We start from the raw sequence: 20,467 nt of genomic DNA, 5'->3' as shown, positions 1-20,467 counted from the left end.
CAGGTTCATATGTGGGTTTAGGAATACCTTTATTATGACGGTGTGGTAACTGTTTTATGAATGGATCAGGTTCCAAATTAAGAAAACCCTCAGCAGACGACGATTGGTTTGGTATTTCAGTGAAGACATCTTTGGACCCAAATTGTTGACCACTCATATCCAACTTACCCGCTTTCTGGTTCACTAGTTCAGATTGTCCAAATTCATCATCCTTAGAGATATGATAATCATAATCGAGAGTCTGAATTTCCTTATGATACTCCCCCTGAAGTTCAGACTCAGATGAAAAATACATCGAATCTTCATGAAACACCACATCCATTGTAATAAACATTCGTCGAGTTGGAGGATGGTAACATCGATATCCCTTTTTGTGCAATGCATATCCAACAAACATACATTGCAATGCATGGGAAGTTAACTTGGTGCGTTGGTGTTTGTGTAGATGCACAAATGTCATGCAACCAAAAACACGAGGAGGTAGATTTGGGATGGTTGGGGGAACTATGACATTAGTAAGAGCTTGGAGAGGTGTTTGGAAGTTAATTGGGCTAGAAGATAACCGATTGATCAAGTATGTGGCAGATGTGATTGCTTCTCCCCAATAAGATATTGGTATTTTTACTATTATCAAGGAAGCACGAACAACCTCTAACAAGTGCCGATTTTTCCGTTCAGCGACTCCATTTTGCTAGGGTGTATTGGAATAAGTAGTTTGATGAATGATGTCATGTTATTCCAAATACTTTTGAAGATCAGAACTCTGATATTCTCCACCATTATCACTACGCAAAACCCGAACTTTTGCATTGTATTGAGTTTCAATCATTTTATGAAAATTTTGAAACAACAAGTTCACTTCATCTTTGGTCTTCATCAAGTATAACCATGTCATTCTGGTACAATCATCAATAAAAGTAACAAACCAACGTGAGCCACTCAAAGTTGGGACTTTGGATGAGCCCCAAACATCAGAATGTATAAACATAAAAGGAAGCAGACTTTTATTCAAAATTAACGGAAATGAAGCACGATGACTTTTAGCCAATTCACAAATATCACAACGGAAACCAGAAATATCACTATTTGCAAACAAATTAGGAAACAATTTTTTTAAATAACCAAAGGAAGCATGTCCCAGACGTCGATGCCACAACCAAATTTTAGACTTTTTCTTCTCCTCCTCAAATCCATCTGCCATCAAGGCTTGTTGCAACTTATTTGAATCATTTGACTGCAAGTCCAAGTAATAGAGTTTTCCTCGCTTAATACCACAACCAATCGTCTGTCTTGTTTGGATGTCCTTAATCACACAAACTTCAGGCCAAAAAATGACAATACAAGATAAGGTTGTAGTGATTTGAGAAACTAACAAAAGATTGTAATCTAGAGATGAAACAACTAAAACAGAATCTAAATTCAAAGTATCAGTAAGAGTTAAGGATCCTTCCCCAATGACTGGGGTTGTGTTACCATTGGTTGTGGAAACAATTTTTTGTGAGGAAGGTTTAAGGGGTGAAACTTGACTAGAATCAAAAGTCATATGATCTATAACACCAGAATCAATTATCCATGCACTATTAATAACAGGTGTAAAAGTATTTAAAAACTTATCACCATGATTTGTAGCGGCTACCAATGCAGAGGCTTTCTCAACAACATTAGCCTTTGTTTTTATTTCGGCAACAGTTGCAGTCAAGGTTTTCTTGGAATCCTTCTTCCGTTGATCACGATTATTATAATTAATAACAAAGTGGTGATAGCCTAAACATGATCTAAGGTCCATGGTTCAAACCCTCGGTACTTCATTGTTTTCCTGGTCATACCAAGAGTCGTTGCTTTGAAATTGTGGGATATCCAGATTGGTGGGATCAGTCTTATTGCAGTGAGTGCATTTGAAAGTTGACTTATCAATATTAGGGCTTGTCTTAGGATGGTTGATCGTTGTCGGAATACCATAATGACAAAATATCCAAGATTTCAATTCCATGGCTTTGATACCATCTTCAAATTGATAAATGGTAGTTTTTTCATTCATCCTTTCATTCGTTCATGTATAGAGTATATATAGAGGATAATCACCATTCTAAGAATGAGAAAGAATGATACAAGGAAATAATGATATAAGGAAATACAACTAATATCTTAATATCTCAACTTTCTTAATATCTAAATATTCATAATATCTCAATACTCATAATATCTCAATATTCATAATATCTCAACTTTCCTAATATCTAAACATTCCTAATATCTCAACACTAAATGATATAAGGAAATAATGATATAAGGAAAACATTCCTAATATCTCAACAATTGTATAAGAGTCCATTAGAGTCGGAATCCAAGTGTAAGAAGATTGGAAGTTTGGTTGAAACTTCAAGTTAGTGGAACCCTCACTCGATTAGGAGATTGAGGAGAGTGGATGTAGGCAAGGAAGTGCCGAACCACTATAAAACCCGAGTTTGAATTCTTTAACTCTATTTAATTATTTTTGTTTATATTATGCTTGAACTTGTTGTGTTTGAAAATATTTTTAAAAACCCAATTCACACCTCCCTCCTTTTTGGGTGTTTTTCTTAATTAAGCATAACTTTTATTTTCTCAATGTCTAATAACTAAAATAAATGGAATATGGTTGAACTAACATATTAAAATGATTTATTAACTTTAATTATATTTTTTATTTTTTTATACTTTTCCTCATTGTTTTATTTCCTTCTAATATTTCCTGGAATATTGTAAAAACCAAACATTATTAAAAAGGTTATATTTTTACTTTTGACTTATTATTTAATGATATAAATAAACTATAAATGACCATGAAAATATTAATAATATTTACATACACTAAATTTATAATAAAAGTTATTTTTTTCTTATATATATATATATATATTTTTTTTTATCAACATTTACACACGAATTATATTTGGTTGATGTGATTAAATAAGGTAATATCTGTATATCATAAAATATTATATTTTATGAGATAAAAAAAACTTTATTGTAGAATATGATTTTTAATTGATTATTTATATTTTTAGATATTAAATTTAATAAACATAATATCTTAAAATAAATAGGTAATTGGTCAGGTAAAAGGTTGACCAAACTAACGATAGTTAGTTGGTTTTTTTTGGATGATTAGCCACACTATGACTAAAATACAACTTGAACTCCCATGAGGGCTAGTAATGGGGAATCTTGGACAATGGCTAAAAGCCTAATCTATCAATATCGCGTGAATGAAGAAGGACAACATCGCTTGTAAACCTCTTTATTTGAGTGAACCATAGGATTTGACTATAATACAAAGGGTATTTTTTTAGTGCTCATTGATGTGGCACTACCAATCAGTAATATTACATACATTTTTTTTTGTTTTATCATTTATATTTTAATATCATTTATTTGTATAATTATAATTTGGTTTCATTATTAAAATTTTTATTCAATATTCAATTATTTATATCTTATCATACATATTTAACCGCTTCAATATTTATAGGTGCCATTACGTTATCTGGGCATTTTCCTTACATATATATATATAGACACATTCTATAAAAATTAAAATTGTATTTATTTACTAAAAAATATAAAAAGTAAAGAAAAAAATTCCCTTTAAAGCGCAATATATCCTTTTATTGGGCTCGATGGCGAGCCCGGATAATACGAAGCCGAAAGCGAGAAGTTCAGAATCAGTGACTGGTTTGTGGGTGAAAACCGTGTACCCTCCGGGAAGGTCAGCGGCGGGGTCGGAGGCCTTCCGACCGGCATTGGCCTTGCGTAGGCGAAGAATCTGGGAGTTTCTACAACACAATTGCGGATGGCGAACGACAGTACCAGCATAGAATCGAACTCAGAGCTTCAAAAAATAAGCCAAGTCATTGGAAGCGGTTTCAATGGTAAAAGCCCACTTCAGTCCCCTGTTTGCTTCTATAGAAAATGAAGGAAAATCTTTGAGAAATGAACCCATTTGTCAACCCTAGCCACATTCCTCTCAAGACCCAAGAAAAAAAACTGCATTAACATTTTTTTCAGACAGTGATAGGTTATTTATTTACTTTGTGGTGTGGGACAGGGTTGGTGTTTGATGAGTTAGGTGTGAATTTTTCTGGGTATTGAGCTTGTGGGTTTGGTGGTTTTTGTGTGAATAATCAGGTAGTTGGGAAGAGAAATGGCAACAAGGATTAACTCCATGGGATTTGGGAAAGGCAACACCTATAATTGAACACCTTCATCAGGCTGGAGCCCTTCCCAATGGCAGGACTTTAATCCCTGGTTGTGGCCGTGTAAGTTCTTGCTCTACACTATATACATACCTTGATATTCCACATTGAATAGGAGAAAAAGTTATTAACATGGTATATATATGGGATCCTCTTAATCAAATAGATGTGATAAGATGGACAATATCTACATGGCTGTACATGGTAGGATGGGTCGTTACAAAAATGATATTACAACTTATCCCAATGACCAACACATTTTGTTTGAGGGGTGATCGTAATATTCCATATGGATAAGAGAAAATTTTTGACACTATATGTATATGAGCTTTTCTCAATCAAGTAGATGTGTTTTAAGGTCATAAGAACTATTGGGCTCAAAACGGACGATATTTACGTGATTGACAGTGGGTTGTTAAACATACATAATTTTTTTGATAAAGGGAATCCACCCAACACACCCCCACCCGCAGAATGCATTAAGTCTAATTGAGGAGGCTTGAATTGAATTTGGGGCCTTTGGCTCTTTGCTAGAGGACCCTACAATCCTGCCACAAGCCTACATACATCAAATGTGTAGCATGTAATCAGAAACTAAGCTGAAATTGCAATCAGAAATGTCTTGAGATGTAGAAAGAAAAAGTTAACTTGATTGACCCCCTATTCATATGTTGATTGTTTTTCTTGACATATTTCATTAGCTTACTAATTATGTTATTTTGGCCAGTAGTAATTTGTTGTTGTGTGACAGGGATATGATGTGGTAGCAATTGCATGCCCTGAACGTTTTGTTGTGGGGTTGGACATATCAGACAGTGCTATCAAGAAAGCAAAAGAGGTAATTTAGTTATTGGGCCCATTTTTCTTCATCAAGGCTCAATATTCTCTCCAGAACCAAACGAAATGGAAAAAGTGAATTTTAAATTTTGTCCTTTGTCTTGGTGCTTCCTTAATATGGGATACTTCACCTCGGTGATGCATTTATCCAATTTTGGTCTAGAAGCTCCGTCTATATAATCCGCTTTCCTCTTGCCCCTTAGAGCCACTAACTTACGCCATCTCACTCATGTTCGATGGCAATGATTTTTGCTTAAAAACTTCATAAGATTATCATCTTTTCCCCAGTTTATTCTACTTTATATATCATAATGACCCAAAATTCCTATCAGGGGATTCTAGGTTTTTCTCTGAATTGTTGTTGACTGAAAAGCTAGTGATTTGATTGGTTTGTCCATGCTGAGCTAGGGCCATATCTTGGTGTTATATGCTTATATTCTCTTGGTTTTCTTGAATCCAACCAGCTGTCAGATAGATCAATGAATTAATGCACCTTATTGTTGATTTGAGTCATGGCGAGGAAAAAAAAAAAGATAGCATGGTTGTTCTGTCTTTTGATTAAGAACTTGATTTATACATTGAAACTGAAAATGCTGGCATAAAAAATCTAATAAAGACTTGGGTTTCGGCTACTTAAACCTCGGCTGCTATAATTTTGAGTTTCTTTTGTAATTTTAGGAACATGACATAAATAACTTTGTCTGAGATCTAACCCTTTCTTGAAAATTTCTTACTCTAATCTTCTTCATGAAATGTCAACCCAGTCATCTTCCTCATCATGGAATGCAAGTCATTTTATCTTTTTAAAGGCAGACTTCTTCACTTGGAATCCAACTGAGTTGTTTGATCTGATTATTGATTATACGTAAGTTGGATTTTGATATTAATTATTTCCCTTTGCCTTAAAGAACTTTTCTTCTGAGAATGGAAAAACTGCAGGTTTTTTTGTGCAATCGAACCAGACATGAGACCGGCATGGGCCAGCCGAATGCAACAATTGTTGAAACCAGATGGAGAGCTCTTGACACTGATGTTTCCGGTGATTGTTATTGTTCTTTCCCTTTTCTGTCTTCCCTTCTCTCTCTGACAATTCTCCTTTTAAAGTGATGAAGCATGTCTTGATCATACTGAAAGATATCCTATTTTTAAGCTTCTGATGTTCTTTTAAGACGGGGGAAGATTCTTGGAGTCATTATCCATGTGAGATTACTTCTAATGTTTGTATTGAAAAGTAATTTTCTGATGGCAGATCAGCGATCATACTGGTGGACCCCCATATAAAGTATCTATAGCCGAGTAATTCTCTTCTCTTGTTCCATTTCATTGTCTTTGGTGCAAATTTCTTTGAGTGCTTCTTAGACATCCATCAACTCGTGCTCTTTATCATAGTGAATCTTAAATTGTGTAAGATGATTAATACTCTATTCGGAAAATATTTTTGAAAGTAGTTCCAAAAAACGATCATTGAAAACAATTTTTAAAAACCGTTCTTGATGCTTTTATTAACAAAAGTTTGTTTGAAAACTTAAAATGTTTTTTAACCTGTTTTCTATGTTTTTAAATACATCTTAAAAGTAATTTTTATAAGTTGTGAATTATTTTTAATCATTTTTCATATTTGTATAATTATTTTTTAAAATAGTTTTAAAAAAACAAGTGAAAACATCTTAAAACAGCAAAAAAATATTATCTGAAAACACCTTGTTTTTTGTTTTTAAGAATAAAAAGTTGTTTTTGTGTTTTTTGGTTGCTATTTTTTTTTTTCGTTTTGAAAAATAGAAAACTGTTCTTTTTTTTTTTTTTTTTTTTAAAGTCAAATTGCACTTAAATTTATATGTTATAGTATAGTAAACATTGATTAGCATCTATGCAGTTATGAAAAAGTGTTGCATCCAATGAGATTTAAGGCAGTTTCGATTGTGGACAACGAGATGGCCATTGGATCTCGCAAGGTACGTATGAAAGGTTAATGGCTTGAATTATGATGTTGGGGTTTGCAAATTGAGTTGTCGTGTAAGAGATTTTCATGAAACAGAGCAACGAATTCTCTAAGACTCACAATGCACCCCACCAAATTGATTGTTGATGACATTCCATCAAATGAGTGATCTGGCTTTTGGACTAGCTTTGTTGTCAAAGCCTAATATGGAGTTTTATTTTTAAAAACAAATTTTAGGCCCTCTTTAGTAACTGTTTTCGAAAACAACTCTGAAAAATAATTTTTGAGAACAATTTTTTAAAACCATTATTTGATGTTTTGTAAAATAAATGTCTGTTTAATAATCTAAAAAGTTTTTAATATGTTTTCAAATATGTTTTAAAAATAATTTTTATATGTAATGCTTTATTTTTAATTATATTTATATTTATATAATTATTTTTTAAAACAACAATCAGAAAACAAGTGATGACAATTAAAAACAATTAAAAGACAATATGTAAAAACACCTTGTTTCTTGGTTTTAAGAATAAAAGACGTATTCTATTTTCTAATTGTTAATGTATTTTTCTATTTTTTTATCCTAAAGAATAAAAAATTGTTTTTGAAGACAATTACCATCAGGCCCTTTGAATACTTTTCTTATTGAAGATGCAAATGGTAAATTTCAAACAAGGTTACAAACTTGTCATGAAAATTTCTTGAATATTTTCAGGGAAGAGAGAAACTTGGAAGGTGGAAGAGGACTGACGAGCCCTTGCTGTGAAAAGCAACACCATTTGCTGACAAGAAGTATTCGAGAGAGTTGGGAACTTCTAAGTATATTCTGAATAAAATTTGAATTTCTTCCTATGATAAGTTGCTGCATGCAAATGTTTATGTATTGCAGGTGTGCCATCAAGATTTTTGCCTTACTAAATCGTTGTTTGATAACCAAAAACTTATGATAAGCTATAAGAATTCTATGGGGGAATAGGACAATGAAAAAGGATCCATTTGAAGGGTGAACGAACAACTCAAGTGTCAAACTACTCTTTTATTTTGGTTAAATAATGAAAAATATTAAAGAAAATCAAGGAAAATTAAGAGTGCGTTTGATAGTTGTTTTATAAAATATTTTCAATTTTTTTAATATTTTAAAATTTTTATTTTTTAAGTATTAGAAATACGATAAATACTTCTTTGAATTATTGTTAAACGCACTCTAAAACAGGTTAGAAATTAATGTATTTTCAATTAAAAACTATATTAATTTTGTTATTTTTTTATAAATCAATTTAAACAGTAAAATTCATAAATTTTTAGAATTTGAAACCTTATACTCTCGTAATAACCCGATTGATACCAACAATGTGTCTCATATGCCTATTTCTTGGAATTATTTTTTTCTAAATATGCTCAAGTAATAATATTTATTAATTAAAAATATTATTACTATTTTGATTTTCAATCTCCTATTATTTTATGATGTAAAGAAGAAACATATAAATAAAGAAGAAAAAATTTAAAAATACTTTGTATACCATAAATTAGGAATATAATCGAATTTTTATGGTTGAATCAACATTTACATATATATATTCTATAAAAAATAAGATTATATTTATTTACCAATAAAATATAAAAAAAATTAAGAAAAAGTATCCTTTAAAGCCCGATTTATCCCTTTTTGGGTTTGTTGATAGGCCCAAGAGAGCGTATGAAGCCCGAAGCGAGGAGTTCAGAATCAGTGACTGGGTTTGTGGGTGGATGGGACTTTGTGTACCCTCCGGGAGGATCAGCGGCGGTGTCTGTGGCCTCCTGAGCGGCCGTAGTCTGACGTGGGCGAAGAATCTGGGAGTTTCTACAACACAATTGCGCATGTCGAACAACGGCAGCAGCATAGAATCGAACCCAAAGGTTCAAAAATTAAATCAAATCATCGGAAGCGACTCCGCTGGTAACAAACCACTTCAATTCTCTGTTTGCTTCTCTCGAAAATGAAGGAAAATCTTTGAGAAGTGAACCCATTTTTCAACACTAATCCCATTCCTTTCAAAACCCAAGAAAAAGGAACATAATTCGACATGTTATTCAAACAGTGCTTAGTCATTCATTTACTTCGTTGTGTGGGATAGAGCTGGTGTTTGATGAGCTGGGTGTGAATTTTTCTGGGTATTGAACTTGTGGGTTTGGTGGTTTTTGTGTGAATAATCAGGTGGTTGGGAAAAGAGCTGGCAGCAAGGACATACTCCATGGGATTTGGGAAAGCCAACACCTATAATTCAACACCTTCATCAGACTGGAACCCTTCCCAGTGGCAAGACTTTGGTCCCTGGTTGTGGCTGTGTAAGTTGTTGCCCTTTACTACATACATAATCGGGGAGGCTTGAATTGAATTCGGGGCCTCTGGTTCATTGCTAGATGGCACTACAGCCCTGCTACAACTGGGCGTATATGAACATATGAACATTGCATATATGATACATTTTTTTTTTACGGGTACATCTCTGGGAATTCTTGAATCAAATTGTGAATTCTGAATGAAATACAGATTTGGTAGGTTTTTTTATTAGGCTTGTATCCCTTGTTGCTAGGTGTCATTTATAAGCATTTGTTATCTTCCTATCAAAAACAATATTTTCTTAAGTCTTGGGAGTAATTGTAAGGGGAAGAGGACTATGAAGAGGGGCTATTTTTAGCTTTATTGTGCCCTATTTGGCTTTTGACGAATGCCCGGGATCTTTGAGCATTGGAGGAGTTTGGGGACTTTTGGTTGAATGTTACCAAGGAATTTAGTGGCATTCTCTTTAGCATTCGTGAGCCCCATTCTCAAGTTGGCTTTTCCCCCTTTTCTTCATTGTAGTTTTTCTTTCTTGGTTTTTCCTTCACTGCTCTTAATTTTTTTTTTAGGATTCCCATTGTTATTTGTAATATCGTTTCCTCTTCTTTAAAAATGTGACTAAGTTCTAGTGACATAATAAAACATTTCCTGTATTTTTTAATTTTTATTTTTGATAACAAGGGGGAATACATTTATAAATAGGAGATGTTTGTGATATAGTAAATAATTTTTCAATATTTGAATCTGATATTGAATCGCAAGTATCTGCTATAAAAATGATATATACATTCAATCGGAAAGTTGAAAAACACTTTACCTGCCCGAATTGAATCCATGATGTGTGATTACGCTGTGGAAAGGATCCATTCCTACTAGACATGCCATAGACTCATTTCACAAATGGACTTATTTTTTATAGAAATACAAAAGATGGAATGACTGAAATACCATGGACTGTCTTCAGCCGTCAAATGTCTAGCATGTAATCAGAAACTAAGCTAAAATTTCAATTGAAAATGTTTTGAAACATAGAAAGAAAAAGTAACCTGATTGATCCTCTATTTCATATGTTTATTGGTTTCAGGATATATTCACTAGCTCATCGATTATGTTATTTTGGCCAATAGTAGTCTGTTGTTATGTGACAGGGTTATGATGTGGTAACAATTGCATGCCCTGAACGTTTTGTTGTGGGGTTGGACATATCAGACAGTGCCATCAAGAAAGCAAAAGAGGTAATTTAGTTCTTCGGCCCATTTTTCTTCATCAAGGCTTAATATTCTCTCCAAAAGCAAACAAAATGGAGAAGTTGAATTTTAATTTTTTGTCCTTTCTCTTGGTTCCTTCACACGAGATACTTTGTCTTGATATGATTCATTCTTCCAATTTTAGTCTAGAAGCTCCATATAAATAATCTGCCTTCCTCTTGCCCTTCTAGAGCTACCAACTTAAACCATCTCACTCATGTTTGTTGGCAGTAATTTTTGTTTAAAGAACTTCAGAAGATTGCAACTTTTTTCCTGCTTTATTCCATTTTATATATTATAAGGACCCAAAATGCCTATCAGGTGATTCTAGGTTGGAGTGGTTTTCTCCAAGTTGTTGTCAACTGAAAAGCTAGTGATTTGATTCATTTGTTCATGCTGAGCTTGAGCTTTATTTCTGTGTTACAGTCTCCTTGTTCCTTGAATCCAACTGGTTATCAGATAGATCAATGAATTAATATATCTTATTGTTGATTTTAGTCATGCTAAAAAAACAAAAAGATAGTATGGTTGTTGTTCCGTCTTTTGATTAAGAACTTAACTCAGTGATTAAAGACTTGATCAATACATTGCAACTGAAAATTCTGGCATAAAAGATCTAATAAATACTTGGGTTTTGGTGACTTAAAGTTTGGCTGCTATGGATTTTGAGTTTCTTTTATAATTCTAAGAACATGACATAAATATCTTTGTCTGAAATCTACCCTTTTGTGAAAAATTCTCAATCTAACTTCTTCATGAAATGTCAAGCCAGTTATCTTCCTCATTATGGAATGCAAATCATTTCACATTTTTAAAGGAGGACTTCTTCACTTGGAATCCCACTGAGTTGTTTGATCTGATTTTTGATTATACGTAAGTTGGCTTTAGATGTTAATTATTTTCCTTTGCCTTAAAAAAACTTTTCTTCTGAGAATGGAAAAGCTGCAGGTTTTTTTGTGCAATTGAACCAGACATGAGATCAGTGTGGGCCAAACGAATGCGACATTTGTTAAAACCAGATGGAGAGCTCTTGACACTGATGTTTCCGGTGATTGTTACTGTTCTTTCCCTTTTCTATCCTTTCTTTTCTCTCTGATAATTCTCCTTCAAAAGCGAAGAAGCATATCTCAATCATATTGAAAGATACGTCAGTTAAGATGGGGCAAGATTCTTGGATACATTATATTTTGGAGATTGTTTCTCATGTTTGTATTGAAAAGTAATTTTCTGGTGGCAGATCAGTGATCATGCTGGTGGACCCCCATATAAAGTATCTGTAGCCGAGTAATTCTCTTCCCTTGTTCTGTTTCATTGTCTTGAGTCCAATTTTGTTTTGAGTGCTTCTTAGACATCCATCAGCATGTACTCTCTATCTTAGTGAATATTAAATTATGTTAGATGATAAAATTTATATGTTATGATATATCAGACCTAAATAATTAACATCTATGCAGTTATGAAGAAGTGCTGCATCCAATGGGATTTAAAGCAGTTTCCATTGTGGACAACAAGATGGCTATTGGACCTCGCAAGGTATGTACAGAAGGTTAATGACTTGAATTATAATGTTGGGGTTTGTAAACCAAGTTGTAATGCTTAATAATTCTCCTGCAAGAGCTCTTCATGAAATGAGCAACAAATTCTCTTGAGACTCACAATGCACCCCACCTAATTGATTGTTGATGACGACCACAGTTCAGTCATGATATATCTATAATATTATTTTTGGTTATATACAGAGACCAAAATTTAAATACTTTTTCTCAGTGAAGATAAAATTCAACAGTAAATTTCAAGCAGGCTACAAACTTGTCATGGAAATTTCTTGATTGTTTTCAGGGAAGAGAGAAACTTGGACGGTGGAAAAGGACTCCAAGCAAATCCTTACTATGAAAAGAAACACTATTTGCTAGCAGAGGAAGTACTTGAGAGAGTTGGGAACTTTTATGTTTTGTTAATTGAATTGATTGTGCTCCAATAAACAAACCCAAAACTCAACCCATTCTTTTGCTTTTTCTCCTTTTGTTTTCTTATCCACAATGGGCTTGGCATACTTCAGTATTAGCTTATATTCTGAATAAAATTTAGAATTTATTTCTAGAATAAGCTGTTGCATACAAATGTTTGTGTCACAGGGTGCCATCTAGAATTATTCCTCTCTGAATACTAATTTGATGGCCAAAAACTTATATTGGGCTAGTTTTCTCATTGTTTGGGTTAGTTTGGGTGATGTTGTCTTCAGCTAAAGTGGTCCTCTTTAGTTAGCATGGAACCTTTATCAGGAATAGGAGAAAGAAAGCATGGAAAGCTTCTCCCTTGTGCTTATGTTGGACCCTTTGGAAGGAGAACAACCAAATCAAGCACTAGAATATTCCTCTCTGTGCATCTTTTTGGAGTATAGTGGACTTAAATGGAGTACTAATGTGAATGGTAGGAGAGAGGTTTACCACTTTTTATTTTTATTTTTTTCTCTTTTCTCTATTTCCTTCTGACACAGTTTCGTATGACCCATGTACTTAGAGGTGCCTTTTTGACAGGTGTTTTTGATATATTTTTTACTTATAAAAAAAATTTATCATAAGCTATACTTTTGGTGGACTCATGTATGTTTTGAAGTGTTCGGTTGTGATACATATATAGGGATCATCAAGTACAAGATGTATTGAGCTTGGTGAAATCCCTATAGGGAAGCACAATGTATAAAATTAAATTCTACTCCCATCAGGATTTTGATTAATCTTTTTTATATAGTTTTGTGTTTCACCTCATTTTTCATCCTATCTTCAATCTTTGTTTTCATGTATCTAAACACGCCTTAATTTTATTGAAGAAATCATGTTTAGCTTGAATCCTTTTATTTGATTAGATTTTGATCATCTTATTTAAAAACTAAAAAAAAAAAATTGTATTCAATGAAATAAGTTGTAAAGATTATTTGACATAACAACATTTTTTTAAGCTTATTTTAAGAGTTATAATTTTGGTGACCTTTAAGATCAAGTATGGAATTCAATTTTATTTTGTATGTTTTATTTTCTTATTAGAATAGAAAATCCTTTCATTTATATATTCAAATGAGTGAGATTTTGTGTTGTGTTAATGAGATTATGTTCGTCTTATCTCATATATAAGATTAAATTTTTGCATAATTACTTCATTTAATATATTTATATTTATGAATTTTACCATTTTCTTTTATGAATCAAGTTAAAAAAATTATACTCCGAGTGATAAACCGATTGATACCATGCAACATGTGTTGGATGCCTATTTCCCGGAGTTTTTTTTTTCTCTCCCTAAATATATTCGAGTAAAAACATTTCTTAATTTAAATATGTAATATTGGAAAAAATGATGGCATGCATGGCAGTGAATATCTGGCACGTATGGAGTCAGGGGACAGTCCCATGCATGCAAAGAAACGTTCATTTGCAGCTCCGGAAAGTGTGGAATCCCATGCAACGTGTGTCCGCCTTTTGTTTCGGATCACCATTCACTTCCCACTTTCTCTCTTTCTCTACTTTTGTTTTCGGTTCTGAATTTTTGGAGTTTCTGATTTCTCAATCTCTCTATGCCCATCATCGATGGACGAACACATCGAAGACGACGAACGCGACGCCTTGGCCGCCCTCAGCTCCTCCGTCCCACGCCGCAAGACCCACTCCTACAGCCAGCAGCTCCGTGCCGGCACCGGCCAAAAGCGCCAACACCAGGTCCGCAATCACAGCCTCGACGAGGACCGCATCCCCAAAAACATTGAGCGCTACTACAACCACGATGATTCCGATGATGACTTCCACCCTCACGCCTCCGTCGCCCCCAAGTCAGGCAGCTTCTCCGCCGGAGCCGGAGAGTACCTCTCCCACCGCCTCGACCATAGCCTCTGCCCCGACGGCCCCGAAGAGCCCCCCCACCCCCTCCCGGAGTTTATTGGTAGCGGTGGCGGCACTGGCATCTTCAAGGTCCCCGTCCGCGCCGGAGTCCACCCGGGTCGGCCGCCCTGTCTCGAGCTGAGGCCTCATCCGCTGAGGGAGACTCAGGTTGGGAAATTCCTGAGGACCATTGCTTGTACGGAAACCCAGTTGTGGGCTGGTCAGGAAGCTGGGGTTAGGGTTTGGAATATGACTGAGGCCTATGAGCCTGGTTGGGGGGTTGGAGGCAGAATCCGGAGGGGAGATGAAGATGCGGCCCCTTTTTTCGAGTCCGTCAACATATCGCCCACCATGTGTTTGATCGTTGATTCTGCGAATAGGTTGGTTTGGAGCGGGCACAAGGATGGGAAAATTAGGTCTTGGAAAATGGATCAGACTTTGGAGGAAAACCCTTTCAAGGAGGGTTTGTCATGGCAGGCGCATCGGGGCCCTGTTTTCTGCTTGACTCTATCATCTTATGGTATGACAGCCTTGGTACTTTTACCCCCCAACAATCAATTTTTTTCAGAAAATTTGGGCACCAAATGGAGGACTCGACTTGTTTGCAATTGCAATTATGCTCAATTTCTAACCTGATATTGCTTTTGATTTATTAAAGTTTATACACTTGCTTTCAGGATAAGCAAGAATGTGATTTTAATGAAGAAATGCAGGAATAATCAATATCAATAGTCAAGAGATGCCAATGTCCTATCTCATCATCTGAACTAATCAATAACAGGGAATTCGAATTCAATCAATTTTCTCCCATTTTTGATGTTTTTTTTCTCTGTTTAATGGGTTGATTATGTGCTGTTTGTTTTATCTTCCTTTCAAGATAAGTGGAGTTAAGGGAAAGGGGAAAAGCTCCTTTTTCACTGTTTGTTTCTTAAATAGATTTGGATCATGGAGCAGCATTAGCTTGAAAATTTGCATATAGAATGATAATTGCATCATCTTTTACTTATCATTCAAATGTTTGATATAATTTCATTGTCCTGTTACACAAATGAATAGGAAACCATGCTTCAATTTTTATCTATATTGGAGTCCTGTGGCTCTCCAATTTGCTGTTTTCACCGTCTTTTGTGTTTCTTTCATTCAGGGGATCTATGGTCAGGTTCTGAGGGTGGTGTTATTAAAATCTGGCCATGGGAATCCATGGAAAAATCTCTTTCTTTAACACAAGAGGAAAGACACATGGCTGCTCTACTAGTGGAGAGGTCATTCATTGATCTCAGAAGCCAAGTCACTGTCAATGGTGTCTGTAATATATCTTCTTCAGATGTCAAATGTTTGGTATCAGATAAAGTTAGAGCTAAAGTATGGTGTGCTGGAGCTGTGTCCTTCTCACTATGGTACTTTCCCACTTCTAACATCACCCTACTTTTGTTGATGTGTAGCTGTATTGTTCATTAGCAAGTCCTGTATCGTGTTTTTCTTATGTCTAAATTATACTAAAAATTAATTGTGTTTCAGGGATGCTCGGACGAGGGAACTCTTGAAGGTATTTAATATAGAAGGTCAGATAGAGAATCGAGTTGATGTGCAATCAGGCACAGATCAACCGGTGGAAGATGAGATGAAGGTCAAGTTTGTTTCCACATCAAAAAAAGAGAAGCCCCAGGGGTTTTTGCAAAGGTCCCGTAATGCTATAATGGGAGCTGCAGACGCTGTTCGCAGAGTTGCTAAGGGGGCAGGGGCATTTGCAGAAGACAACAAAAGAACTGAGGCGTTAACACTCACTGCAGATGGAATGATTTGGAGTGGCTGCACTAATGGCTTCATTGTGCAGTGGGATGGAAATGGCAATCGTTTGCAGGATTTCCAGCACCATCCTTATGGTGTTCAATGCTTTTGCGCATTTGGGGAACGAGTATATGTTGGATATTTGAGTGGTATGGTCCAAGTGTTGGACCTTGATGGAAACCTGATTGCAGGATGGGTTGCTCACAGTAGTCCAGTGATAAAAATGGCCATTGGAGCTGATTATATATTCAGCTTGGCTACTCATGGTGGCATACGTGGATGGAACATTGCATCTCCAGGACCTCTTGACACTATATTGAGATCAGAACTGGCAGCGAAAGAAACAATATGCACAAGACGAGATAATTTTAAGATCTTAGTTGGCACATGGAATGTTGGTCAGGGAAGAGCTTCCCCTGAAGGACTTAAATCATGGTTGGGTTCTCAAGCAACAGATGTTGGCATTGTTGTTGTTGGGTTGCAAGAAGTGGAAATGGGGGCTGGTTTTCTCGCCATGTCTGCTGCGAAAGAAACCGTAAGATCCTCTTTACTTAAAACTTTCTTTATTCAACAACTTGCATACTATTGCTGATTAAATTGATCTATGGCCTAATCATTCTTAGATATTAACTTAGTCTGCCATCATAGGTTGGACTTGAAGGGAGTTCTATTGGGCAATGGTGGCTGGACACAATAGGAAAGAGCTTAGATGAAGGAACTACCTTTGAGCGCATGGGCTCTAGGCAGCTGGCAGGCTTGCTCATAGCTATATGGTAAGTAACTGTAATGGGGAGATTTCTATGATGATCTATATTCATTTTTATGTTGATGATTAACCCCTTAATTATGTAGTAAACCTTCAGCTCACCTTCAATTTGGTAAGGCATGTTCCCCCCTGCCCTGCTTCTTATGTTATGAGTTGGTTTTCCCCATCTAGGGTAAGAAAGAACCTTAGAACACATGCTGGAGACATTGATGCTGCAGCAGTTCCATGTGGGTTTGGTCGTGCAATTGGTAATAAGGTATGTTTATGTTTCCCCACAGCCCCATTTGTCCTGCACTTTTGCTGAAGAAAACTATCATGTAGTGGGCTTGAGGAATGAGGATTCATGGTTCTTGTATTTTAACTTATTACTCCAGTGCTTCGTAGCATCTGTTCTTATTCCTTTTTCCCTTAAATGTTGATCAGGGAGGTGTAGGTTTGAGGCTACGAGTCTATGATCGGATAATGTGCTTTGTTAACTGTCATTTAGCTGCACATTTGGAGGCAGTCAATCGTCGCAATGCTGATTTTGATCATATCTATCGGACCATGGTTTTCAGCCGGTCATCAAACCTGCTCAACACTGCAGCTGGTATGGTGAAATACCTGTTTTTGTCTTTGTCTCTTGCCTTCCTCACATATTTATTTTGCCTGGTTTCTTCTTCTGGCTTGCCTTTGGTCCTCACTGTTGCAGCTGGTGTCACAACTGCCGTTCAAATGATTCGGGGTTCAAATGTATGTGCATTTTCTGATTGGTATTACTGCAACCAACTTACCCTCCGTGGCAACTAGTTTCAAAGGCCTTCTTGCTTCACAGGTTGGCGGTCTCAACACTGAAGAGGCGAAGCCAGAGCTCTCTGATGCAGACATGGTTGTGTTTCTTGGTGATTTTAATTACCGGCTTCATAGTATATCTTATGACGAAGCAAGGGACTTTGTTTCCCAAAGATGCTTTGACTGGCTTAGAGAAAAGGATCAGCTAAGGGCTGAGATGAAGGCAGGGAAGGTTTTCCAGGGAATGCGTGAGGCACTCATCAGATTCCCTCCAACCTATAAATTTGAAAGGCACCAGGCTGGTTTAGCAGGTATAATATAGCATACTGTCTTGACACTTGAACTTGTTCTATAAATGCATGTGGGTCTAGGCTTCTCTACAGAAACTTGACAAAATATCAACTCTTTTCAGGGTATGATTCCGGAGAAAAGAAGCGAATTCCTGCCTGGTGTGACAGAATATTATATCGTGACAACCGGGCTGCTGCAGTGTCAGAGTGCAGTTTAGAGTGCCCTGTAGTTGCTTCAATTTTACAGTATGTTTAATCTTAAGGGTGTTGTGCCCTGTAAGTGTCTTTGTTCTATTGTTCTGAGACCTAGTGATTCTGCTTTTGAACAGGTATGAAGCTTGCATGGAGGTGACTGATAGCGATCACAAGCCTGTACGTTGTAAATTTAATGTTGAAATCGCCCATGTTGATAGATCAGTAAGGAGACAGGAGTTTGGAGAGATAGTCAGATCTGAGAAAATCAGAACTGTGCTTGAAGAATTTCTTCGTGTTCCAGAAACCATTGTTAGCTCTAACAGCATAAGCCTTCAAAACCAGGAGACAGCAATTCTAAAAATCACCAACAAATGTAGGCAGGACCAGGCTGTGTTTCAGATCATTTGTGAAGGCTTGTCCACAGTCAAGGAGGAAGGACATGGATCTGAGCATCGTCCAAGAGGGTCCTATGGCTTTCCTAGATGGCTTGAGGTAACATTCCTTGCTTCTACATTTCCTGCAAATGCTTCTTTACTTCAAAACTTGAGTTTCATACTCTGTTCCCAATAGAAAAATGCATCTCTCCTTTGGATGCATGGCATCGGCGATGTTGGACCTCTGCCAATCTGTTACAGGTGCTAGAGGCCTTCACAATCACCCATTTTAAGTTAACACGTCCTCAGAGAATGGTTAATTAAGTACCCAAGAGCTCCCTCTTAGGATCAAGGACTTAGCCATCTCATCTAAAAATCAATTAGCTTTCAGTGAGACTAAGCCAATCCTCTTTATGTGGTAGTTCTGTCATACTCATTTGCACTCATACTGAGGCTTAATCATTCCGACACTCACAAAGGGGCTTGACCCGTCGCACACAACACAACACAACACACATATCCTGAGGCCTACAGCGAGGCCCAACCATATCTATCCTTACACCTATCCCAAGGTCTCGTAACTGTCAGTTTCCTGGGAAGCAGCATTGTTGCATGCCTAACACTTGCTAATAACATTTTTGCTAGAATGGCTGAGGTCTTATTCAAAGTCTTTGACTACAAGAGATGTCCTAGGCTGTGCTCTTCAGTCTTCATGTAATGATATCCATCTAGAGCATACTAGCCCACTGGCCAAGCATATGTAGGAAAGCTTAATCTTCACTGAAGCAAGCTTATTTATTGATACTACGGTTAAACTAGGTCACACCAGCAGCGGGCATGATAAAACCTGATCAGTTTGAGGAGGTTTCAGTCCGCCATGAAGAACACCAGACACAGGAAGACTCTGCTGATGGCATCCCCCAGAACTGGTGGTCTGAAGACACCCGAGATAAGGAAGTGCTTTTAGTGGTGAGAGTCAGAGGAAGTCGCTCAACTGAGACAAAAACTCACCAAGTGAGCGTGCGCCACACCTTCACTGCTGCTAAGCCAGCCCGTATAGACTCAAAATCCAAAAACTCTAAAAAGATCCATGGAGGAGGCTCCATTAACCGGTCTGACTTCAGGCAGCTCAGCAGCTCCTCTGATGTCCATGATGATCATCGATATTTGCATAGCCCCTGAGGTAACAAAGAAACTGAAGTGTTAGGCAGTAAATATATGGCATCACCTGTGGAGTGCTAAGGGAGTGATCAACTGATGCTATAGAAGCAGCCATTTCCTCTTCTGGAAGTAGTCATCAACATCTTAATGTAAATACCATGGAGCCTGCTATTATCACCATTCCTTATATTTATTATCAGGTGCAAAATTTTCGATTCTTCCTTTCTTAACTAAAGTTTTCTAGTCAAAGCACATTGTAATTTTCTTGGACAGACTATTTGTTCAAGAATATAGAAAGAAATATAAAAAGCAGCAGAAGTAACGTCACAGATTTTCTAACTAGTAAACAATGGCTTCTGTTATTCATTCTGGGTGTCAGTTTTTTTGTTTTTTTGTCTGTAAGCAGGTAGAGGGAAGAAGAACATTGGAGCCAAATAGCTATCCTGTCACTGTTGCATTAGATTAATAAATACGGGATTTAAATCAGATTGTGATTTACTCTTTCAAACACTGTCAATTTGCAATCTGGGTGAAGTATAGGTTGAACAAAACTACCAGGAGTCCGTGGTTCACCCTCTTGGTTTCAAACCCATAATCCAAAAAACAATCAGCTTAGCGTGGTTAAATCTTCAAATAATCTATAAGATCACCCAAATGAAATGAGCTAAA

General features: G+C 36.3%; 3 protein-coding genes across 5 annotated transcripts; all 3 read left to right on the top strand.

The window, feature by feature from the left end:
- Positions 1-3,643: 3,643 nt before the first annotated feature.
- Positions 3,644-8,031, top strand: LOC100262791 (probable thiol methyltransferase 2). Its single transcript, XM_010652444.3, has 8 exons — positions 3,644-3,911; positions 4,168-4,298; positions 4,987-5,073; positions 5,837-5,937; positions 6,012-6,111; positions 6,322-6,368; positions 6,946-7,024; positions 7,727-8,031. Exons 1-8 carry the CDS (start codon positions 3,833-3,835, stop codon positions 7,775-7,777), a joined length of 675 nt encoding a protein of 224 aa, XP_010650746.1. The 5' UTR covers positions 3,644-3,832; the 3' UTR covers positions 7,778-8,031.
- Positions 8,032-8,661: 630 nt separating this feature from the next.
- LOC100267940 (probable thiol methyltransferase 2) lies at positions 8,662-12,703 on the top strand. Its single transcript, XM_002275753.5, has 8 exons — positions 8,662-8,950; positions 9,209-9,339; positions 10,483-10,569; positions 11,354-11,454; positions 11,530-11,629; positions 11,819-11,865; positions 12,036-12,114; positions 12,421-12,703. Exons 1-8 carry the CDS (start codon positions 8,761-8,763, stop codon positions 12,472-12,474), a joined length of 789 nt encoding a protein of 262 aa, XP_002275789.3. The 5' UTR covers positions 8,662-8,760; the 3' UTR covers positions 12,475-12,703.
- Positions 12,704-13,650: 947 nt separating this feature from the next.
- On the top strand, positions 13,651-20,164 carry LOC100245620 (type I inositol polyphosphate 5-phosphatase 12). Of its 3 annotated transcripts, XM_002275726.4 has the most exons (11): positions 13,673-14,973; positions 15,598-15,850; positions 15,972-16,776; positions 16,890-17,014; positions 17,179-17,263; positions 17,431-17,596; positions 17,699-17,739; positions 17,822-18,089; positions 18,191-18,314; positions 18,398-18,755; positions 19,457-20,164. In XM_002275726.4, exons 1-11 carry the CDS (start codon positions 14,166-14,168, stop codon positions 19,817-19,819), a joined length of 3,396 nt encoding a protein of 1,131 aa, XP_002275762.1. In that variant the 5' UTR covers positions 13,673-14,165; the 3' UTR covers positions 19,820-20,164. The 3 variants fall into 3 exon arrangements, with proteins under 3 accessions (XP_019075575.1, XP_010650745.1, XP_002275762.1); XM_019220030.2 differs by lacking the exon at positions 19,457-20,164 and adding an exon at positions 19,283-19,450 and having other exon boundaries at positions 13,651-14,973; positions 17,431-17,739; XM_010652443.3 differs by having other exon boundaries at positions 13,668-14,973; positions 17,431-17,739.
- The last annotated feature ends 303 nt before the right edge of the window (positions 20,165-20,467 follow it).

Source organism: Vitis vinifera, chromosome 5 (genome assembly GCF_030704535.1).
Source record: "Vitis vinifera cultivar Pinot Noir 40024 chromosome 5, ASM3070453v1".
NCBI classification, from domain to species: Eukaryota; Viridiplantae; Streptophyta; class Magnoliopsida; order Vitales; family Vitaceae; genus Vitis; species Vitis vinifera.
The sequence above is the reverse complement of the archived record's forward strand: the minus strand, read 5'-3'. Positions and strand labels throughout refer to the sequence as shown.